Raw genomic sequence first — 24,626 nt, 5'->3', positions numbered from 1 at the left:
CACTGAGAGGCCAAAGGTCAATTCCCATCTTCAGACCATTGCCTGTGTCCGGGTAACCAATAACTCATCTGCAAGTAAAGAAATTACATTAGGAGAGTGGCTCCCTTGCGTTGAACCGGAAATCAGAACCTCTAGGGATGGGGCCCAAGAATCGACATTGTTCACAACACCTGGTGAATCGCACGGCCACCTCGCCTCTGGAGCCGTCAGATCACACAGAACAGTGACACCTACAATGTGCGTGTTACCAGTCATGCCCATTTACTTGATGAAACCACCGTGATCCAGTTCTAACCTCTTAGGGCTCTCTGGGGGTATAACGATGCTGCTTTTCTGCTGCAGATCGGCCCTCAGAGGACGCGGGCAGGGCCCTGCCGGCTGGAGGCCGGTTTCAGCGGCGCCGCCGGGGAGCGGTTCTGAGGTAGCATACAAACATCGTAAATGAAAACAATGATAAACAAAACGGCTTTTTAAAATACTGTAGTGATGTCATGCAGACTTCAGAATTAAGTACAAAATAAAATCTTCCTAAAATTAAAAACAACGCCGACTTTCCGCTCGGCCTAGGCGAAGGCGGGTCTGCTCCCTGGGACGGGCCTGCGCCCGCCGACCGCTCCCGGGAACCGGCGACGCTGCGGCCTGAGGGGCGGCTCCCGGGGCCCCTCCGCAAATCCCCTCAACAACCGGGAGGCCGCTGTATCGTAACAGTAAGAGCACAGATTCTGAAACGGGACTAACATCCCTTTCACTCCAATCGGTCATAAAGTCAACGTGTTCGTTAGGAGTCTTGGCGCCGGGTTCGTCATCTGCACACCCCAATCCTGCCGGGACTAACGGAGATGATGTTTGTAAGGCGTTTATCAAAGCGCCCGGCGCGCCCGCACTTCCGCGGACGGAAAAGCCACAGCACGGTCGGCTCGGGGGTGAGCAGTGGGGCGGCCGCAGGGCCAGCCTCCTCCTTTTTCCCAGGTGGAAATCCAACCTCCGCTCCCCCAGGCGACCCGGCTGGCGGACCGGGAAGAAGAACCTGCGCGTAGCCAAAGCTAGGTCCCTTTAAGAGCCTCCCTCGCTCCGCCCTCTCCCGCCCGCTCCTGGGCGGAGGCGGAAGCGGAAGTCTGAGGGACGCGCCGGTCCCCAGCATGGCGGCCGCCTGGGCCTCCGGGCCGGCTGTTCCCGAGACCGTGGCTGTCCAGCTCCTGGGTGTCCTGTGGTTCGTGTCAGTCACCACGGGACCCTGGGGAGCTGCCGCCGCCGGGGGCGAGGAGACGTTTAAGTGCGAGGACCTCAAAGTGGGACAATATCCTCTGTGAGAAGCTGCCCCCTGGGGAAGAGGTAGATTTGGGGTCCCGAGTGGGTCGCGAGCGAGCGTTGGAGTGAAAGGAACGGTGGTGACCCGTGGGCTCGAATGACCGAGGGATCCTGGGAGGTGAAGAGAGATGAGGGGTGGGAAAAACAGGCCACCCTGTGTGATTTCCTTGGGGTTTTACGATTGTTGGCGCTTTTTCTTCCGATCCACCGATTTTTTTGTTACTGGGCCTGGGGGTGGGGGGGAGGTTGGGTTGTTCAACAAACACCTACATCCTGAAGTGTGCAAGGCCCTGCTCCAGGCACAGTAGTAAAAAGATTGACAGGCTCTACCCTGGAACTTTTCGGACTTGGAGCGAGACATAGTAGTTAATAAAAATAAAGGCAGTGTGTGTTGCCTGTTTATCATTTAAGTTTATATGTATTACCTTTTATAATTCTCAAACTCCGTGAGATGTCAGACTGTCAGGGGGCTCCACTCTGTACCTGTGGACAAATTATTTGAACTCTGTTTTCTCAGTGATTAAAAATATAGATAACAGTGGAACCAACTTAAACGTCTAATTGTTGTGACAAATTAGTACTACAGGAAAATCACTTAGAATAATGGCTGGCACGTAGTAGGGACTGTATGTGTCAACTATTTATTTACAGAAGAGAAAACTAAGGCTCAAGGGGTTGAGTGGATCTGTCCATTGTAAGAGTTCTGGTAAACTGAGGAACAGTATGAAATGGGAGTTGCATTCAAATTAAAATAGCTACTTTTGTACAAAATCAGTTTCATACAAATTGTGTAACAGAAAAATTAATAACAGAAGCCAGAGATATAAGAAAGATTCTATGAGAGAAAAGTCTTTAAAATTAAGAACATTCTATCCTGTAGTGGTAGTATGAGTTGAGAGGCCATGGTTATTTGTTTTTTACTGAATAGCTCATATTTGCTGAATACCATTTTGCTTGGAGTTTGAGAATCACTAACCTAGTAAGTGGAGTTCTTTTCTTGGCAAAAGTGTCAGGGTGGTTCTCTCCAAGAAAATAATTGGGCAATATGAAGAGTTGTGCTTTTTGTACTCGAGAGAGAAGTGCCTGAGCATATAGGACAATGAGGTGACGATAACTGGAAAATATCTGTTACTCCTGGCATAAAAATGAGGTTTCCAACACTGATTCAAAAACCTTAACGCAGAGACATCTTATGAATACCTTACTTAAATCATTGTAGTGCCAATAGAATATTTAGGAAACAGAAAAGCACCCAAGTGTTTTGAACATCTATAAGAATATAATTATTATATGTTTCCAAAGGCTTAAAATCCTGTTGGGAGACCATGTAGACCCACCTAAAACACCATCTTTTTTGTACTCTGATGGACAGTGCCCTAGGCTTGGAATCAGGAAGCCTGATTTTACAGCCTATCACTTACATGGCCTTGGATAAGTCACTCAAACTTGAAGCCTCAGTTTGTGCTTCTATAATGTGAGAATAAGAGTATCTCACAGGGTTTTCATGTTGCATGAAATGACGTATAAGGCAATACTTGGGGCCCCCAAAATTAGTTCAGTCAATTCTCTGGAAACAGATTTTTTTATTTTTTTTATTTTTTTTTTAACCCTAAAGCTCTTTCACAATAATTTGGTAAAGATTTTTATTTCTGTTTTTTCTTTTGCTTTGTGCTTAAACCCTAACGGAAGCTCTTTAAAGACGGCATTCTTTGCTAGTGCTTTCAGTATATATTAATACACTTTTCCTGTAATAAATTAATGTTCAGGTATTATTTAGTGACACTGATAGTATATATGTTTGTGCTTGTTTTTTTGACCTGGACAAATTAACAGCCTCTCTTTACATGTGAGTATAAACAGGAGTATATATAAGATATTAAACAGATGGTAATGTTTTGTGTTGGAATAGAGTTTACATTTCCTTAACTTTTCTTAAATATATTTGTAAAGATCCAAAAATAAATGATGCTACACAAGAACCAGTTAACTGTACAAACTACACAGCTCATGGTAAGACTTGCAGAAATGTCTTTAAAAATAATTTTTAAAACATTATTTCATAGATCGATGTATGATGACTAAAAGTAATTAATGTGTTTGTTTTCTTGAGTTATAACATCATTCAGTTTCCAGAACAACTTAATATTGGAGAACTGGCTAGAGAATTTAAAAAAGAATCTTATTCTCTTTAGTTATATAAACTGGGAAGCTTTATGGTTTCATTAATTTTTTTTAAATCCTTGGAATCAGTTTATATAGCTGTCTTGATGCCCTTTATTAACCAAGCTGTGTTATGCAAAGGTGCTTCTTTAGTTAGATTTTTAATTACTTGTAAAGAACTTGAAATGAGACTGTTAGTCCAATAAGGTACGGTGAGCAGCTATATCACCCATATTATGCACTTGTAAAATATACTTCATATCCTAAGTATGAAAACAGTACAGTGAGGATTTTAAATACACATCAGTATTTTCTCTTTTTTGTATCAGTATTTTCTTAGAGATGTTTTGATAATGGATAACAAACCCTTACCCTAATGGTTTTGGGGATCATCTATTCTAAAATAATGTTTCCAGTCACGGCACAACCAGGGCATGTGCCGTGACTGGAAATCGAACCTGAGACAGGCCCTCAGTGCTTGGGTCGGTGCTCCAACCAATCGAGCCACCAACCGAGCCACACTGGGCAGGGCTGATTGTCTGTCTGTCTGTCTGTCAGTCTGTAATGTAACTTTTCCTATTTAAATTAAAACCTCATGTCAGGTGTTATATTGGGAGGTGGTTTGTTACATGTTATATTCTCTTGCAGGCTTTGCTAGTCTTAAAAAGCAGCAACATAATTACATACCTCTTCTACAGGAAAAAAATGGTTTCTTGCCTTTTTCTGCTTTTAGTTCCATGTTTTCCAGCACCCAACATAACTTGTAAGGATTTTGGTGGCAATGAAACAAATTTTACTGGAAACGAAGTTGGTTTTCTCAAGCCCATATCTTGCCGAAACGTGTAAGTACTTTACTGAAGCTAAATTTTCAGATTACTTGCCTATGTTGTATCTTGGTTGCATGGAGTGAAGAGATAGAGTTAATTTATGGGGAAAATTGTGCCCTAATTTAACTTTTTGCTTGTATCAGAAAACCTCTACTTTACGTGTGCATATTGTTTTATAAATGTAGTTTACCAACCAAGTAAAGCTCTATAGTTCACTATTTGGGATAAACAAAGACTGAATGGCCTCACACCACGTCAGTTCAGTCACTTAGGCTACTCAAATGAGTTAGGAAAAAAATTCTGTTTTCAAAATTTGGGGGATTTCTAGAGTTCAAATAAAGGATTATGTACCTGTAGTATTAAAAGAATGCTAACTATTAAATTGTTCGCATATTAAGGGCATTTTGAAACTTGGTTTCATTTTTTGTAATAGGTATGGATGATGAATAGTAATGTAAAACAACTCAAAAGTTAGTTTGGGATATTAAGACAAAAGGCTTTATTTTATTAGGAATATTGTTTGTTTAAAGGACTTTTAAGTTTGCTTTTAATTTTGCTACAGTAAAGCTAACATTTTATTCTTTTATTTCTGCTTTGTACTAAAAACTTAGTTTTACCCACTTTTATTAATTGTTGGCACTATCTTTTACCTTTTAACTGTACATTGTTGCAGTTATTTGATGATACCTATTTGAAGTTATATCAAGAAATAACCACTGTTTGGCTTTATAAGTTCTATTAGAATTCTTAGAAATTATTAGTAGAACCTTTTTTTTTTCCCCTTTTGATCCTATTTCATTGAATTAATGAGGGGCTTTAGATTCTATCTTGCTGTGTAATCCTAAGCCAATCTCTTAGGATTCTTAGGTTGTAAGAGTTCTCATTAGTAAAGTAAAAATTGTTAAAAGGAATTATTTCTAAAGTATTTAGATATGGTTTAGTCAATTTTGAAATTTATAGATTGATATTTCTACCTTAAACACTCCAGTTGACAATTTATTAAGTGCTGGTCTAAGTTATTATAGGCTATAATAAAATAACTAAGAATATCATCTGTTTAGAAGAGCTAGCCACTCAGGTTGGACCTTACGAGTTCAAATTACCTGTATTGGTAACACCACAGTGATCTATTCATTAATTTCCAAGTTAACTCTGATTTTTCTTTTCAGTGTCTTTGGGTAGATTAGGCTCAATGTGACTGAGCTGCACTAATGCTCACAAGACAGTGATGTCAATTATGATAAGAATTATAACTATCAAGGAAACCAAATATTCCAAGTCTCCTGGCCACCTTATTCCCCATTCTGTAGTAAATTCTACAGGTCTAAAATAGAATTTGCTTGATGAGCATTGAATCAAAACAACAGGAGTTAGATTGATGGATAATTCTAATAAGGTCATAAAATTAAGATAACCTGATATATCATTTTTCTTTATCAGGATATTCAACACATGCCTATCAAAGAGCCAGCTGCTGGTCAGCTACTGACAAATTCTTATTCTTTAGTGTCCCTTTTCCAGTTTACATGTTTTTCTTCTGTATATAATATTGATACTTGATTAAAACTTCATCTTAATATTGCAGATGTAGCCATTATATAATGTATTCTCCAGCAGCTGAAGTCTAGTAACCATGTCTGATTGATTGCCGAGCCACAAACCTATTTATATTTGTTGGAGCAGGCTAACAAAAGTTATTTCTCACTCATATCATAGTCCAATTTGTGTTGACTTGGAGGTCTGGGTGAGGTGAGGGAGTGAGGGTTGCTCCATGCAGTCATGCAGGGGCCTTGCTCCTTTCATCTTATGGCTTTGCTTCCTCTATCTAGTCCTTAGAGTCCTTTTAGGAGTGTTTTATGGGCCAGACCTGGAAATGGCATACATCACTTCTGTCCATAATTGAGTTTCATTGGACAAAACTCAGTTATGGCTGCACTTAACTGCAAGGTGGGCTAGATTATGTAGTTTAGCTATATTTCCATGAGAAAAAGAGAAATGGTTTGTTGAATAGTTAGACATTCTCTACTACACCACCAGTTTTCAGATTATTCTTTATGGTGACTTATTTATATAGATAATTGCTTTTCTAATTTCATTTCCCTTCCCAGCCAGAGTTTTTTTGTTTTGTTTTGTTTTTAAATATATCTTTATTGATTTTAGGGAGAGGGAGAGAGATAGAAAGATCAATGATGAGAGAGTCCTTATTGATCGGCTGCCTCCTGCATGCCCCCAACTGGGGATTGAGCCTGCAACCCGGCCATGTGCCCTGACTGAGAATTGAACTGTGATCTCTTGGATCCTAGGTTGATGCTCTACCACTGAGCCATGCCTGGCCGGGCACCAGCCAGGGTTTTTAAAAGGCTTGTTTCTTTTTTCTCTTTTATGAACTTTTCTGTGTAATGCAGTATGGCTTTTGGCCATGCCAAAATTCATCAGCGACCTTTGTTGCTGTATCGTATGTATATTTATAGTTCATATCTTAATCTTTCTATAGCATTTGGCACTCCCTTCTTTTGAAATACTTTCTTTAACTTCTAGTATAAAACACTCTTTTGTTTCCTTTGATTCCTGTGCTTCTTTTTTTAATCCTGATATCCTCAGATAATATCTATGGTCCTTTTCTGTTTTTCATTCATCCACTCCTTTGACTTCTCTTGCCATCTTTCTATACATTAAGGTTCCAAACTGAATCTATCATCTTTTCCTTCATTTCCTCCTTGGTCTTAGTGAATGGCAGCTGTGCTACCTAGTTTCTTAAGCAGAAACTTTGGAGTCATTCTCCACTTCTCCTTTTCCCTCATTCCCCACGTTTAGTTTGATTATTTCTTCCTTCTTAATGTTTCCCAATTTTGTACACTTTTCTCTTCCACTGCTACTGTCCAATAGGTTATAGCTTGAGTTTCTAGAAAGCCTCCTAATATACTTCTCTACTTCTAGTCTGGTGCTTCATTCCAACGTAGATGGGGCACCACTGCCCCCAGCGTAAAATTTGGCATCTTTGTAATATTAGATGCATAAATAGAATCTCTAGGCCATTTACCATCTCCCCAACTCCACGAAAATGTCCTAATTATAAGTGCGATGCAAAACACATAGGATTGTAAATAGGAGACTGACATCAAATTTGACTTTAAAATAACTCCAGCTACCTCTCATTTCTTTACTCCCCTTTGCAGCAAAACTCCTCAAAAGAGTTGTCTAGTACTTCTTTTTTTTAATATTTTTCCTTCCAATCTTAAGCCTGCTCTGTTCTGTCTTTTGCCCTCATTATGTTACCAGAATTGTCCTTGCTGAGGTCACTAATGATCTCCTCTTGGTTAAATTTACTGGCAAATTCTCAGCCATTATCTTACGTGACCCGTCAGTCACAATGGTACATTTGATCACTCTGTTCTCCTCAATACATTGCCTTTATTTGACTTCCAGGATACCACACTCTTATAGTTACACTTCTTCCTCACTGTTAAACAGCTACTTTTCAGTCTCCTGCTTTCTCCTTTTCTTGATCTCTTAATATTAGAATATCTCTTGACTCAGTCTGTGAATCTCTTTTATCTTTCTGTACTCATATGGCAATTTCATGGTTTTCTTAATATAATATACGATTTACTTTTTGAATATGTTTATTGCGTGCTCTTTAGGGACAGGGATCTTTCCCTTTTTTGTTCATTAAATATTCCAATAGCCTACAATAGTGCCTGGCATACCAAAAAGCATTAATTGAATGAATAAATGAATGAATGAACCAATTAACAAATAAATAATAATTAGTAATTTTGTTTTCTAAAATGTTACATGTTGGAAATATATGAAGGTGACACTCAGGTTCTAATTTTATGCAGAAATGGCTATTCATATAAAGTGGCTGTTGCACTGTCTCTTTTTCTTGGATGGTTGGGAGCAGATCGATTTTACCTTGGCTACCCTGCCTTGGGTGAGTATGTTTCATTAAAAAAACCCTTGTGAAACTTGTGTTGTAGGTAAGTGTACCTATTCTTATAGATGAAATCTCTGAATACTATTAATAGTTACAAGTTCCATGTACCTTAAGTGGAATAGTTAACGTTCTTCTATGAGTATAGAGCTAATAGTTAGCTCTACACTTCAGCTCAGATAGGAAATACTGACTTTCCCCATGTTTTCATCTTTATGAGAATACATACTCAAGATAGTATAGTCACTTATTGAGGACAGTGGACCTGAGCTGTCATTGCTAGTGCTGGGCACACAGTGGGTGCTTGATAAATATTTTATGAATAAAAACATCTCTCACCCTATCTCTCCTCAAAATATTTTCTTCTACCTGGATCTCCCTCAGTGTTGGCTTCGGAATAGAAACTACTACTTTCAGGAGAAGTTGGAGTTAGAGAACTACAGCAGCCAACATAAGGTGGTGTGGAGCCTGACCTTTATTACCCTTAGCAGCCCTCCCCATACTTTCCTCCTCACTGGAATCTTCACATTTACCATAGCTACTAAAGCTTATGCAAACTATTTTCATTTGACAATAGCTTTTGTTTAAGTAGTACTTTCACATGCAGGCCCTTATTTAAGCCTTGCAACTGTCTGAGTTTATCATCCTCTTTAAATCTTCTTTAACAGGTAGGGAAATTGTCACCAGGGAGGTTAAGGGATTTACTGACTCTAGAGGCCTTGCTTTATTCTGTGACATATTTGTTGTTATCATTCTTGTTTTATGGATAGGGAAATTGTCATGAGATTAAGAGATTTACCCAAGGACACTCAGTTAGTGACCTGAATTTGAACTCCAATTTTCTGGCTCAAGAGATCATGCTGTATTTACTGTAGTACTCCGCTTCTACATTAGCCCTTCACCAAGCAAATTTAAAGTTTCTAAATGCTCTGCTTTCCAGCTAGCAAAGCTAATCTTATTCTTTCTGTGTTGCTACCCACAAGAGATCAAAGAGGAATCTCTACTGTGGGGTTGGTGGGAAATATGTTCCTGACAGCCTTACCTGGAGTTCAGTGTTATAAGATCATAAATAGAAGTCAAAGTTTAAAATACTGTATACATGAATTTATTCAGTTAACACTTATTCATCGTTTACTACCTATTAAGTAAGTAAGTGCTCTGGAAATAATGATGATCACAGTTCATATTGGTTAAAAAGAAAATAAATATGTTGGTAGGTCAATGTATGATACAGCGCTATTACAGAACCATAACAAAGTGCTATGAGAGCACAGGGGTCCTGGTTGAGTAGTCCTTGGAGTGTGAGGGAGGACTTCTTAGATGAGGTGACATTTGAACTATGTTTTGAAGGATAAACAGGTTACAGAGGTTTAGGGCATTACAGGGAATAGCATGTCAAAGGCAAACAGGGTGTGAAGGTGCTTGTGTGCATGTTGAAAGAATGGTGGATACTTTAACCTGTGGTGTGGAAAGAATGATGGCAGGAGGTGAAAAGTGGCTGCAGAGGTAGCCTGTGGTCAGATTATGAAAGGCTTTGAGTTCTTCTTAGGGAGTTTGGACCTTACTCTTTAATGTTGGAAGCCCTAAAAGTTTTTAATCAGACGAGTATCATGGTTATTTCAGGAAGATGATACTGGAGGAACTGTGGGAAATAGCTTAGACAGAGAAAGACTGGTGGCAGAGTAAGCTGAAAAGAGATCGATGCAGTAGTCCTGGCACATTCATGACATGTATATCAGCAACCATGTCTCTTTATAACATAGCAGAAAACCATATAATATGCACGAAGGCCTCTGAGTTGCCAGGATAAAAACATTTAGTCTGTCATACTCTTTTTAAATTATGGATGGATGGAAGGATGCATGGTTAGCTGGAGAAACTAGGTTTATAATGAGAAAGTAAAATGGAATGGTGATATCAGATGGTTAGAATACAGCCAAATCCTCTGCTTTAGTCCTTGCATTCTCTTTATGTTCTCTTTAAGAGGATAGGATCATATATATATTTTTGGAAACTTTTCTAATTTTAAAAAAGTTTTAAAAAGGTTAGGAGGAAGGAGAAAACACTGTTCTTTAGGACAGTTTATTGTGATAATTTTGCACAGTGAATGTATTTTAAATATTTGGGTTAATGAGTAACTTTTTAGTTTCATGTAATGTGTGTCTGATGAGCTGTCATGTCCTGTAGTGTAAGTTAATGTTTTTTATTTATTGCAGCACATAAAAATATGTTGATATGTACATTGTGAAATTTTTTCTATGTACAGTCAAACTCTAGGTATAAAGCTCTGTATAAAATTCTGTATAGTAGCCTTGGTTAGTGAATGGTTAGTTCACTGACATTGCCAGGAGTTGCCTTTCTCTGGCCACTGCTACTCCAATCTGTTATTGGCTTCAGTCAAACAGACCCTTTGAGTCAGAGATTCCATAAACTTGCAAATATAATTTTTTACATTTAACTTTATGCCTCAGTATAAAGGCTTTAAAAAAAAAATCTTTAAATAATTTCCTTTATTATCACAACCACCTTTGGATGTTCATTAAGTCAACAAACATTTTGACTTTGGTTTAAGATACAGCTTTCTCAAGATTAAGTCTGTCTTACAGCTCCTGAATTTTTGTTGCTATTGCCTTATCTTCCATTATCTTTGTTGTATTGAGTTTGTGATTCTAAAAATCCCTTTGCCATTTTTTTAGTGGGATTTTGGAATGAGAGTGAAAATCTGCTTAAGCATTCAAGTATTTTTATCTGTATCTTCCTTGCATTTAACTATCTTAATGTTAAAGATTTTGATATGTTTTATCAACTAATCTGTCAAATTAAAACGTTTGTAAATTTTAAAAATTTAAATGTTTTTAGGTAAATTTTCATGTTTACCATGAATCCAAGGTTAAGGAATTTTAGTACTTTCAATTTAGATGTTTACTTCCATTTAAGTTAATCTTTCTTTATGGTTACAAAAAGCAGTGGTTGTATTTATAGGTAGCTTTTTAAAATACTTATTTTGTTTATGATCATTGGAGTTTTATAAGAACAGAATAAATCATGTAAATCATGCAAATATGAAACTTGCTTTTTAAAAGTAATTTAGTGCTGAATGTGATACTTCACTTTATAAATTTTACTTCAGGATTGAAGAAGGAAAATTTGTTGGCAGGTGAGATTGAAAAAAATTTGATAAAATCTAAAAATTCCTTTAAGAAAATTTTTTTTTCTAGATATTTCAAATTTCTCATTAGCCCACAGCTATGACTGTGTATTGTTAAAGAATAAAAATTCAGATGAGTAAATTTGAAGATTTTGTTTCTTTTGGACGATGTATAGCTTTATTTCTTTTTCTTTTAATTAAAAAAATATTAGTTGCAGTTTAAATTTAATATTATTTCATATTACTTTCAGGTACACAGCATAGTAGTTAGACAATTATAAATTTTACAAAGTATCCCTCCCCTCTTCACATATGATATTCCAGTACCTACCTGGCACCATACATAGTTATTACAACATTATTGACTATACTATGCTGTACTTTACATCAAACCAGCTTTATTTCTTTTAATTGGTTTATTCCTCAATATACCAGTGCTGCTTTAGCTAGAAGCCTTTTTTTTCATGACAAAGTTTTATTTTTTTAAATAATATTCTGTCTCTGTGTTTTTGTTGTAACATTTGTGACTTCTTTTATCTGAAAGAACTAGCATATTTTGTTTTGCCCGTCTTAGCATTAAAAGATTATAGATACTCAAAGATGATAGCTCTTTTGAAGCAGTTATAGGAGAGATGCTCTTTGCATAGTGGTATTCATTTTAAAACGAAAATGTTGTCGTTATGAGAATAACTAAGTGTTGTATGTTTTTAAGCCCATATCTTAAAAATCTTTGGTTATATTATTCCTCTTTTTTTCTTTAAGTTTGAAGTCACCAGTTTGGACTGGTATATAATATCCACATATCATAGGACAAATAAAGAGATTTGTAGGTTAAACTTTTCTAAGACTTTTGAAAGCTTTCCTTTATAGGTACAGGTGCAAAAAAAATGATAATAACCAAATCATTACAGAACACTTGCAGGTTGGCACCACAGCTTCAATATGAAGTAATTTGTGTTTTCTAAAACAGTTATGCGGACAGAAGAGTATTTGCAAGGCTCAACCTATAATAAAACAAAAAAATACCAAAAAAATTAAAAATAACCCAGATTAATCTGTTCTTTTTATTTTATATCCCCGTAAATCCTATTATTGAATTTGTGTTTCTAAAATGTAAAGTTTAAGTTACTAAAGTATAAATAAAGTACACTCAAAACAAGCTTTATTAATGTCATCTGGTAGCATAATCTTTTTGAAAGAACATGTCTATAGTCATACTGGTTCAGGAAAAAAAATGAGTTCTTCTTTATTGGAAACACTTTTATTTGGAGTTTTAAAACAATTTTTAAAGTCTAAAGCTGGTATTTCTTTCCACAATAAAAAGTTAGTAAGTAGAGTTTGTACAAAGAAAACTGTTTATTTGGGGGGAAAAATAAGTCAATCTACTCTTGGTAGTTGACAAATATCCCATCTTTTAAAAAACTGGTACTGATGCTCAAAATAATGAAATCTATAAGAGTAATAGTTTGTATTGGTTTTAATAAATGCTGTTTAGAATATATGATACTTTTTGTTCAAGTTGATCAGTGTTTATTTACAAATAAGATAATTCATTGATACAGTTTGTTCCTTCAGTAGTCACATTGACTGGGCATGGGAATGGCATAGCCCTGGTTTCAAGTTGCTCACAGAGGTGTAGGGAAAGACAGACAAATAAATACATAATAAATTGTACCGTGGGATATGTGCTGTGCTGCAACTCAAAAGTCCTGAAGAATGTCTAGGAATGCCACTAAATTCATCCCGGGGGCATTAGAGAAGACTTTCTCGATATTTTAGAATACTATTAGGGGTCAGCTAGATGATTGGGATTAGTGGGGGGCGGGAAAAGGAGGAGGCAAGGCAGAGAACAGTGTACCACACGTAAATGCAGAGATAGATGACGGAGATACAAGAGCAGGGCACACACAGTAAGAACTTTGGTTAGTTTGTTGAACTGTAACACAGGCAGAAGGAATTTGCAAGAGATGAGACTAGGTTAGATGATGCAACTATAAAGAATGTAGATTTATGCTATCTAAATTTCTTGATTATAATAATAATTATAGTAGTAGTAGAAATAGTGGTAACACAAGTAGCAGCTAGGCTAACATTTATCGAATGTTTTCCATGTGCCATGTACTATCCTAATTTTTTCTTTGTCTCATTTTTTTTAATCCTTAGTATCCTTCCTATCTTATTTTTATAAAGTATTTTTATATTTGAAAGCTAAAACAAATTTAAGATAGCATTAGCAACTTCATTAGTTAAGTCATCGTTTACCTTAAATTTTGAGAAATAGATGGACCATAGTTAATTAATATCACACATTTGGAGTGAGAATGGATATAAATCAATGTAATGATTTTAAACTTTGATTTTTTTTTTTAAACAGTCAACTTCTTTAAATCTTTTTAAAGGTATAAATTGAGGTATAAATGACATCCAATAAAGTGCACATTTAAAATGTACAGTTTGATAAGTTAGACATATGTATACACCTGTGAAACAATCACCATAATTAAGGTAATGACCATATATGTCACTCCCAAAAGTTTCCTTGTGCCCATCTGTAATCCCTGCCTCTTGGCCCGCCTTATCCTGCTCTTTCCCAAGCAAGTACTCATTTGCTTTCTGTCACTATAGATTTGTTTGCAGATTCCTTAAATGCTTAAAGATCATCTTGGATCTGTTCTGTAGTTTCTTTCAATGTGTTCTCCAGGAGTAGGTCACATTTACCAAAGTTCCTAACACACACATTTCCTTATCTAATATTTTATTTGAACAGGAACTTCTGTTCATTTTGAAGCACTCTTAAGGGGTTCAGCAGCAGAATGTCTAGATTTTAATGGACTTAACAATCTTTGTTTAGAGAAGAATATTTTTTAAACGGTTGTGTAGTATTTTTTCCCATTAGATGTATACCTGAATTTTTTGAGACAATTCCTCCCTGTTAGACATTTTGTGATTGTATCTGGTATTTTGATAGTTATAAAAGTATTTATCAAACTCTTGCTGTCTGTTGGGTACTGTTCAAGGAATCGACTTGAATAAGATAAGACCCTGCCTTTAGAAATTTACCTGGCAATGGAAGGCACAATGAATGAGCAAACCAGTGAATGAGGCCGTTAAAGATTTCTAAACAGTACCGTGAGGGAAATAAATAGGGGAGATGTGATAGAGTGCTTGGGCTGGGGAGGGGTGGAGGGTGGCATGCTGCTCTAGAAGGGCACATTAGGAAGACTTCTCTAAAGAAGCATCCTGAGATGAGAAGAGCTACAGGAAGAGGTCCTTTGGAAGAGGGGATGACAAGGGCAAAGGCTCTGTTTGACGGTTATATAGTCTCCATAGAGTCTTCATAGTGGCAGATAATTAAAGAAAAACTGTTTTTGGACCATTCTTAATACTTTTTTAATAAACAAATTGAAGGAAGGAAAATGTTTCCAAATTTATAAATGCTTTGTGAAGTGGGATTCATTTCAGAAATACAATGAGTTAGTATACTGACTGAGTGAATAAGTTCCTTGGGCAACAGTAATAAAATGCAACTAATGAAAAAATAATTAAAGGAGTTGTTATATAAGATGATGGGTAAAAAGTTAGGAGTCTTTAGGAAACAGAAAAGGTGAGAAAATTCATTCATTCATTTAACAGATATTGAGCATTTACCGTGTGCCAGACAATGTCGTAGGTTATACAGACACAGGAGTGAATACAGATAAAAGATGCTTCCCAGCCCTGGCCCAGTAGCTCGTTTGGTTAGAACGTCTTCCCCATACTCTAAGGTTGAGGGTTTGATCTCTGGTCAGGGCACACAAGAATCAACCAATAAATGAATAAATAATTGGAACAACAAATTGATGTTTCTCTCTTTCTTACTCTCTCCCTTTATCTCTCTCTCTAAAACCAATAAAAAGAAAAGACATTTCCTGAATAGGGCTTCCATAAGACAGTAACCAGATATAAAATATTAGGTAGGTAGGTGTTTTGAAGAAGACTAAGAGAATAATTTCATATAATTGTTATATTTTAATAGTTTTTGAATTATTTCCAACATGTATTATCCTAGTACTTAGAACACTATTCTGCTATATGTGTAATACTAAGAAGGGTCAAAATCATCTAATGTATTTCAGGCTTCTTTGTGTTTCCAAGTTTTGTGCAGGAGGTGATCTCATCTACTCTGTGATTTTAACTGGCATCTGTATGTAGTTGATACTTAGAACTGCCCTTTCACGAAGAGTCTTGCTTCATACCATTTTTATGTCCCAAATGCAATGTCTGGAAAGCAACTCAAGTTTAAATATAGAAGAGAGATTACTCATCCCACCCCCACCCCCAATCTGCCTCTTCTGATTTCATCGTCATGTTTTTGTGTTATATCTTGTATATGCTCTATTATCATCTATTTTAGAACCTTAACTCTAAGGTTGGGACCAAGAACAGAGGTGTATATATAGTGTACAGAATTGTTATTTTGACTATAGAGCTAATAAACATGAGATGCTTAGAAAAAAAGTATAGGATAAATTCAAGATAATTGGGTTACTAATTAAGTTTTTTAATTTAACTATAATATCAGCATTTTTTTCTGATTATATTTTCTGTGCCTTGTCAGTCTTTATTTGGACTTTCTACTGTAAGTGTATATTAAACTTTAGATATAATGTATTAAGTAAATAAATAAATAAGGATTTTAGGACTAAATGTTGTTCTCTAACTTTGATTTACTGAGATTTAAAGATTTATTTCTTTATGCCCTTTCTCTTAAGAAATTTTGTAAGATCACATTGAGTTTTTCTTTCAGCTCCTAATATTTATTTTTGTTGTGGCTTTTCTATATAGAGGAACCTTTAAACTTTTCTCATATTTTTAGGTGAAGATTTGATTATTTTAAGTGTTAGTTTTATATTCTTGATAAAAAGAATTTGTAGTATATATAATGGTTTATTGGGAAATGGAAAAGTTTGTTAATATTTATAAGACTTTCCAGGTTGTAAATGATTTTACTTTCTTTTCTAGGTTTGTTAAAGTTTTGCACTGTAGGGTTTTGTGGAATTGGGAGCCTAATTGACTTCATTCTTATTTCAATGCAGGTAAGTTAGTTTTAATCTAGAAGATGAAATACTTTTACATTCAAATTTGAGTTCTTTGATCTTCTTGTGGTATATCTTAAATATATTAGGAAGCAGTTAAGAATACTTTTTCCAATGCTACATCCAAGGGATCATGGCCATGTTTCCAAGTATAGCATTTTCCAACCTGTGGTCTACCAATTAGTAGTTCTAAAAGATATAACTTCATAAAAAAAGGATTTTATGGTCAATATGATTTGTAAATGTGAGTTCAACTGAGTTCAAGAGATTTCTCTACTGGATAACTTCTCAGAATCTTTTATAATTTGTATTATGAATCTCTAAGAAGGGTCGAAGTTATTTCTCCAACTTATGTTTCTTTCTCTGATAGTCACAGCCACATGGGCAATTACTGCAATAGGCTATTGATGGGAATTTGATATTTACATATGAACATACGGAGGCAGAAACAAATTTTTTTTTTTTTTTTGTATTGGACAGGCACTAAATAATTGGTATTTTCTTGGTTGCAAATTATAGAAACTGAAATCCAGCTAGCTTAAGCCAAAAAGAAAAAAGGAATGTTTGGGTTCTCTATAGATAATTGAAGAGTGGGGCTGGCCTAGGGCAAGATCAAATTGATATAATCAAGTGATGTATCAGAACTCTCCTGATACTCATCTCTGCTGCTCTGTGTTTGCCTCATTTCTGCTACTGCAATGCTGTGGAGGCAGGCGTAGTTTGTGAAATGCTATCCTTAGGCATTTAAAAGTGCCACCAGATGTTTTCTATTAAATTATACTGAACTGGTTGTGGTTAACTCACGAGGATTCTTAAATTAGAGAAAGATGAATTTATCATAACAAATGTCACAAAACAGCATTTCAGTAAGCATTTATGGAGCACCTAATGTCTTCAGCAAGTGTGTCGGTATGTATTTTGATCATCAGTTTTGCTCTTCTTTCTCATACAGTATTTCCACTCCTCAGTTTGGTCTGCTTGATGCTATCTATCCTTATGCTTTAAGAGAAAGTCAAAATCTAGGAGGTTTTTGGTAGCATACTGTGAGGAGAGTACCATACTGTGAGGAGGAGGCAGCATATGGACCAATAAGATACCAGAATTAAATAAGGAAAATATTTGGTTTTAAAGTTGGAATTTTCCTGTCTTTATTCATAAACATATGTTTAACCAAATATTCTGCCTTCTCTGACTGTGGGACAGGCAAGCAGGCATGAAGAGGCTAAGGTACTTGTGCACATATGTTTGGAAATGGGTTTCTTACTTTAATTGAGGACCCAAGGAATTTAATGTATTATTGGGATTCTTTAAAATATCCAGAATTCATTGTCTTTGAAACTCAACCATTTAGTTAATATTTTCACACTGGGTTCTTTCTTGGGTGAAATCATTCCTTTATAGCTTTATATCAAATTATAGAACTTAATTGATTCAGCTACTGCTTTCTGGTATGTGTATGCCTAAACTTTTCAGAACAGTAGTTCTTTTGTCAAAGATCTGGAATTGAGACTATTACATTAAGAAATTATTGAAGTAGATTTAGAGTGTGTGAATTTCTGCAATAAATTTCCCGAAATAAGACATTTTAATAGGTATGGCCACTTTAGACTGCCTTTAGATTAGAGGAAAAATAAATCATTTCTGTAGCCTTATTCTAAATGTCATTTAATATACTTAACATGTGGTGTTTACTACATTAGAAAATTATTTTTTTCAGCAAATCAAATAAGTTTTTACTATAAATATTAGAAACTATGTAACAAATATATTTTTGTCACAAATATATTGTTTCCAATTTCTCATGAACTTTCTACATTTTGCCGTCATCCTTTTGTTTATTCTTGTTTCCTTCTTCAGTCTCTCCATCCCTGATTTTTTTTCCTTTGCCATTAAATATTAGTCCCTAGTGAATAGCAATGTTTTTCTATTGGGCTGTGATCCCAGAAACATATTGTGCATGAACTCACGACCTATAAAAACATACTTTGCTTCACAGTGTTTATAACACAAATCCAGGAAAATTCTCTTAAAAATAGCACTAGTTATTTCATCTTTGAACCAAAACAATATAGAGTATAATGCACACATTGCTGAAGTAAGTAAACTTTACATGTTGCTATATATACTGAAAATATTTTCATGAGTTTATCTATTTGTTAATAAACTTTTGAAGTTTCTTATGTTTTTTGTTGTTCCTAAAAAATTCAAGTGGCACTATCTGAATGAATGGCATGAAACAATGCATAGCATTAATTGAGTTATTTTTTGCATTCAATAAAAAATTAAATCAGTGGTACATGTGGAGTGTATAATCTTTCAGTTATAGGTAACTATTGTGCATAACCTGCTATATAGTTACACATAAGGCAGTTCCAAAGATTTTAAAACACTCATTCTTTTGTGCTTGTATATTTTTGTATACATCATAAAGGATAGATTAGACAATTTAAGTTTTTTATTCCCAGAAAATAATAGAATATTTTGATTCCATTTAAACCTCTTTTCTCACACAATGTGGACGTTTTAAATTACACCCAAACCACTGATATGTACTCTGTCAAACAAAAAGAAAAGAAAATTTCTTCTGATAAATGGAGACAAGACAGACACAAATCAGAAAAATGAAGATGGGTAATTTTAATATAGAAAATTGTTAGAAGGAAGTATGTTGGGTTCTTGGTGACAGTTTTTAACAATTCTATATATTATGGAATAAATTACTTTAATTTTCATTCCTATTGACATTACAGAGTAGATTTTCTTAAAGGACTAATCACTATATAAGCAGAAATTCAGAAAAGCTGTATAATTTCTAAGACATTTATGAATTCTATAAATAAATTTATTAAATTCATAAAATATCTCATTAGTTTGGCATTTAATCTATGTAACTCACTTTAGCATTGGATTATATGTTGCTTTTGTATTATTTCTTTTACACACCAGGTCTGAATTTTCACACATAAACTTCTTGAGGGGAAAAAGACTTATTAATCCTGTATAGCACTAATAGTGTGCTAAACATAGAGTATGCCCTCAAAAAATTTTGCTGATTTGAACTGTGCAGCATACTTTGTGAAAAGTGTGGCTTTGTGCTAGTTACAGAGAAGATGAGAGACTAAAAATGGTGGTTTTGAAAAAGTGATTGCTTTTCTTTAGGGTCTTAAAGTTCTAAATTTTATGAGGTCACTTGAGAGCTAATGAATCCAAATAAAAGTTGGTATGATATGCCTGGCCAGCGTGGCTCAGCAGTTGAGCATTGACCAGGAGATTGAGGTTTGATTCCTGGTCAAGGCACATGCCCAGGTTTTGGGCTCAATCTCCAGTGGGGGGCGTGCAGGAGGCAGCCGATCAATGACTCTCATCATTGATGTTTCTATTTCTTTCTCTCTCCCTCCCTCTCTATAAAATTAATAAAGATATATATATATTTAAAAACTTGGTATGATAAATTATACATATTGGGTTTTATGCCATCAGTGAAAATGAGTTTAATGAGCACAGTTAGGTATAATAAATTGGGATCCTTGCCCTAAAGGAACTTACAATCTATCTATCCCAAGAGTGGTCTGATGATAAGATTTCACTTATTATTAGAAATAAAATATTTCCTTGGGAACTGCAGATTTAAAATAAAAAAAGTTACCTTGACTTTATCATTTAAATACTTTGAATTTTACTAAAATTCTTAAAAGCCTTTTCAGTTCAGAGCATAAATAAAGTAAAGGTTAGAGTTCATTTCCATGTAAGCCAGTTTGTTTTGTCAAAGACATGGCCTATACCCTTGCCCTGTGAAATATATGTTGTTGATCAAAAGGACTAAACATGCAATCACCCTAATTACCAGTATGGGAAAAGTTGGTCAAAGTCCTTGATAGTTCACTAGATATAGGACAGCAATACATAAAAACCAGTGGACATTTTATAGATAGCAAGCCTTTCAAATAGCTCTATTTATTTATTTAACCCTGTGCATTGTTTATTTAACCCTGGTGTGATTTATTGGGGAAATAAACTGGAAAACTGAGGAGACTGATAATTTGTGTTTGTGACCTTAATTAGGTAGATTTCACTTAGAGTTCACTTATGCTGTGGGCAGATTTTTACTTAATGAATTAAAGGAATGTTCATAAAACAAAGAGTATCTTAAACTGGTTCTAAGAGTAATCCCAAAGCTGTGTTTTCCTCAGGAGATATAATGGTGAATATTACTCATTTCTTGAGGAATGATGTTTGTGTTGGTCATTGAGGATTAATGCCAAACAGTCTTTAAATCAAGTGAAGTCAGGGATTCTGAATGCCTGATTTCTCTCACTGTGTAGGAATTCTGATACCTAATTAAAATGTAGCTAATCAGATGGTTTTAATGGCCTCATATTAAAATTAACTACACACAGGAATCAGCTCTGGACACAAAAATGTAATTTGACTTTTAAGAAAATATAAATTTACTTTGGGGGAATTGGGATGGACACAGGCAGACAGCTGAGTCATTTTACTTTTTTCACCAGGTTAGTCAGTCTTCAGCTGATTTGATCTCGCCAATGTTAATATTTGAATTCTTTATATGGAAAAACTCGTAAGTGCACTAGATAGAAAAGGGCTACATTGATAGAGTTTATAAAGTGTTATTTTTTGTCCTTTCACTCTTCAATTCATTCATAACATTTTAAATTTATAAGATATTTGAGGTACCTGATATTTGAGCAGTATGCCTTCAGTGACAATGCAGTGCCATTAAGTGGAGTATCGTATCTGTTGCTAAAGTTTAGGTATTAAAGTACTTACTGGTAATCGCATTTTTTCCTTTAATTAATTTATTTTTATTAGGGTGCTACTTAAATATATACAAACAAAAATACATTTTCCACTAACAAAATCAAAAGTTTATAAATTACAAATAAAACCATCAGCATTAATAAAGTAAGTTCCTTTTGCATGGTTTTATATATATATATATATATAATATGTAAAAAAATTACTGTTGGTTTTTTTTTTTTGCTTGAATTAGTTTGAGTTGTATTATTGGTGCTACTGAAATAATTTTATTAACAACTGAGAAAAATAAACTCAGTATTGTGAAAATATCTTTGGTAAAAAGTAATTTTGAAAATTTTTTTTTCTAGATTGTTGGACCTTCAGATGGAAGCAGTTACATTATAGATTATTATGGAACCAGACTTACAAGACTGAGTATTACTAATGAGACATTTAGAAAAACACAGTTATACCCATAAATATTTTTTAAAAGAAACAGTAAGTGATACGTATATGTAAACTTAATTATAGTATATTATTTGTGTAAAATTATGAGAATTTGAGAAGAGATCATTTAGTGTTGTAAACCTCTCCTTTGGCTTCTCGGGAAACAGGTCTGCATGCGCCCGAAATATCTCTAATCTTTTGTAAAGCATTTTCATGTATGCTCGTTGTTCCTGCAGTTCTCAATTCAGACTATCATTCTTTACAGTGAATATGGTTAAAGGACATAGTTCACAAGAAAAAAATAACATCAAAACAAAAACATAGTCCATAGTATTATATCATTATGATGAAAGTATGTGTTGTAGGTAGTTCAGTAAAGCATATCTTTTCTGCGTGTCTCTCTCCTAGGCTCATCATGATCTTTTAAAAAATGTATTGCCCTAGCTGGTTTGGCTCAGTGGTTAGAGCATTGTTCCTCAGCCTGAAGGGTCCCGGGTTCGATTCCGGCCAAGGGCACATACTTCGGTTGCAGGCTCAATCCCCAGCTCCGGTCGGGGCGAGTACAGGAGGAAACCAATTGATGTGTCTCTCACATTGATTTCTCCCCCCCCCACCTTCTACTCTTGCCGAAAAGCAATGGAAAAAATATCCTTGGGTGAGGATTAAAAATAATAATAATAAATAAAAAATAAAAGATTGATTTGAGAGAAAGAGGAGAGGACAGGGACGAGGGAGAGAGAAACATCGATTTGTTGTTCATTTATTTATGCATTCATTCGTCACTTCTTGTATGTGCCCTGACTGGCGATCGAATCCACAACCTTACTGTATCGGGATGATACTCCAACCAACTGGGCCACCTGGACAGGGCCAGTGGGATCTTTAAATCTCTTTTCTTCTTTTTCCCTAAACCTGAAAGCTAATAGACCTCAATCCTGAACTACTAAAGTACTTATTCTAACCTAAAGTTTGGCTCTGCCAATGAAAATTATTAATTGGCTTCAGCTTTAAATAGGTAATATACTTGGAGAAGTCAGAGATCTCATTCGTCTTCCTGATTCAACTCTGGTTCTCTAGGGCTCTGCTACTAGAAGGTTTTTATTTCCATGACTGTACATTAGTCTATTCTAATAAGTAATCTTCCAGTAATGCTAGATTTTTCTCAGGAAAACAATTTCCTGGTATAATCACTCTCTGTAATGGAGAAGTCCTATATAGCATGGAGGGTGCAGAGTATGTCAGGTGATTGTTCACTGAACTGTCTGCAGCTTGCAGAGTCAGGACAGAGAAAGACAGGCTAGACATTTTGGCCACAGTCATAGTCCTGGGGTTTTCAGTTGACTCTATCTTAGAGAGTATTTCTAGAGGCCAGGAAGGGAATAGGCATTTATCTTCTACGTTGTAGCGTATAAATAGGAGATAAAGTATAATTTTGCCCATAAGGTAGATTATTTTCTTTTCTCAGTAAAATTATGGGGTATGCTTTATAGATACTGTCAGGAGTTTGAACAGTGATAGACATTGTCAAGATCTGAGGAGTTTATTCAACTGATTGTCCAAAAAGTTTTTCAAATCTTTTCTTATAAACCATAAGAGTCTTTGGATTTAAAATAGAAATGAAGCTTACAAATCCATCTGCCTCTTCTTAACAGGAGACAAATTGAGACTAAGACTTAGTGTGGTCAGTGTGAAACTGAATCTCACATCTAGATCTCTGTGAGTTCCACTGGTTGCTCACCTCCCTCCCAACCCCAGCCCTCACCAACTATATCATTTTGTATTAAGAATCTTCATTTTGGAAGTTATTCTTTATGAGAAGGCTTGAGTAGTTTCACATAATCTGTTTTTATACTGTAAATTGTGTCCCATTCAAAAGTATATAGATTGCTAATGTATAAAAATTAAGTAAATGTAATTTTAAAAATTTTAATTGAATATTAGAGAGAGAGAGGAGGGGAGAGAGAAACATTGATTTGTTGTTCCACTTATGTGCGCATTCATTGGTTGCTGCTTATATGTGCCCTCACCGGGAATCAAAGCAGCAACCCTAGCGCATCACGACCATGCTCTAACCATATGAGCTGCTGGGCCAGAGCCTAAGCAAATTTAAAAAAGCAATTCCATTCTCTGTAGCCTATTATATAGACATTTAATTAGGATTCCAGATTCAAATTTAAAATTTAAAACTCAAAAGGCCCATTGAGAAGGCAGATCTCTGCATTGTCATTCATATGATCTCTACTGTGTATGTAGAAGGGCCCCAAGGGTAAGAAAAAATGTCTTAAGTAAATGAAGCATTACAATGTGCATCTACAATAACCTCATTGGACTCTTTAAAAATAGTGTTTTAATATATTTCTTTCTTCTGTTTTAGGATTCTGGCCTGGTTGATTTTAATAGTGAACTCTCAGTATGTGGATTTCCAGATTTTCCCCTTTTCTTCACATACCATTTTACGGATTCTGTGTGATTTTTTGTTGTTGATGATATTTTTCTTTTGTTTTAGTTGGAAGCATTTTATTCTGAAATTTATTTAATAGGACTTTCTTTGAGAGCTGTATAACAATAGTCTTTCTTAGGCTACTGTCTCTATGAGATAGATAGCTTATTATCTTGATGTTCTGTAATGTCTTTTCCTAAGGCAAGTTGCCACTTGTCTTTTTTTCTGAAAAATAAAAGTATGGCTTACTCAGATTTTTTTATTGCTTTATTATTAAGAAACCTTAACCGTTGAATGTTAGCTGTCTTCTGCATTTTGATCCTTCAAAGCAGTTAATACGTGGTGTGAACAAATACCATTTATATTGCCTGGGGTGCGGTCTAGTGTGAACCCGCCTGGTTTTCTGTAGCTTTCAGATCTGTCTTTGCCTCGGTATCCAAGGAGCTAAAGATCACCAGGGAGTCTGAAACCTTGAGGCAGCATGGGTACTTCTGGCACTGGTTCAGGCCTCTGAAGTGTGAACTTTTTC

At 35.4% G+C, this 24,626-nt stretch overlaps 1 protein-coding gene across 1 annotated transcript; it reads left to right on the top strand.

The window, feature by feature from the left end:
- Positions 1 to 1,123: 1,123 nt before the first annotated feature.
- TM2D1 (TM2 domain containing 1) lies at positions 1,124 to 24,351 on the top strand. The gene is made up of 7 exons (XM_081146253.1): positions 1,124 to 1,301; positions 3,249 to 3,318; positions 4,202 to 4,310; positions 8,138 to 8,229; positions 16,379 to 16,452; positions 21,579 to 21,708; positions 24,032 to 24,351. The coding sequence occupies exons 1-6, from the start codon at positions 1,140 to 1,142 to the stop codon at positions 21,687 to 21,689; spliced, it is 618 nt and encodes a 205-aa protein (XP_081002379.1). The 5' UTR covers positions 1,124 to 1,139; the 3' UTR covers positions 21,690 to 21,708; positions 24,032 to 24,351.
- Positions 24,352 to 24,626: the final 275 nt, after the last annotated feature.

The sequence above is a fragment of the Miniopterus schreibersii genome (assembly GCF_964146895.1).
Source record: "Miniopterus schreibersii genome assembly, chromosome: 8".
Lineage (NCBI taxonomy): Eukaryota > Metazoa > Chordata > Mammalia > Chiroptera > Miniopteridae > Miniopterus > Miniopterus schreibersii.
The sequence above is the reverse complement of the archived record's forward strand: the minus strand, read 5'-3'. Positions and strand labels throughout refer to the sequence as shown.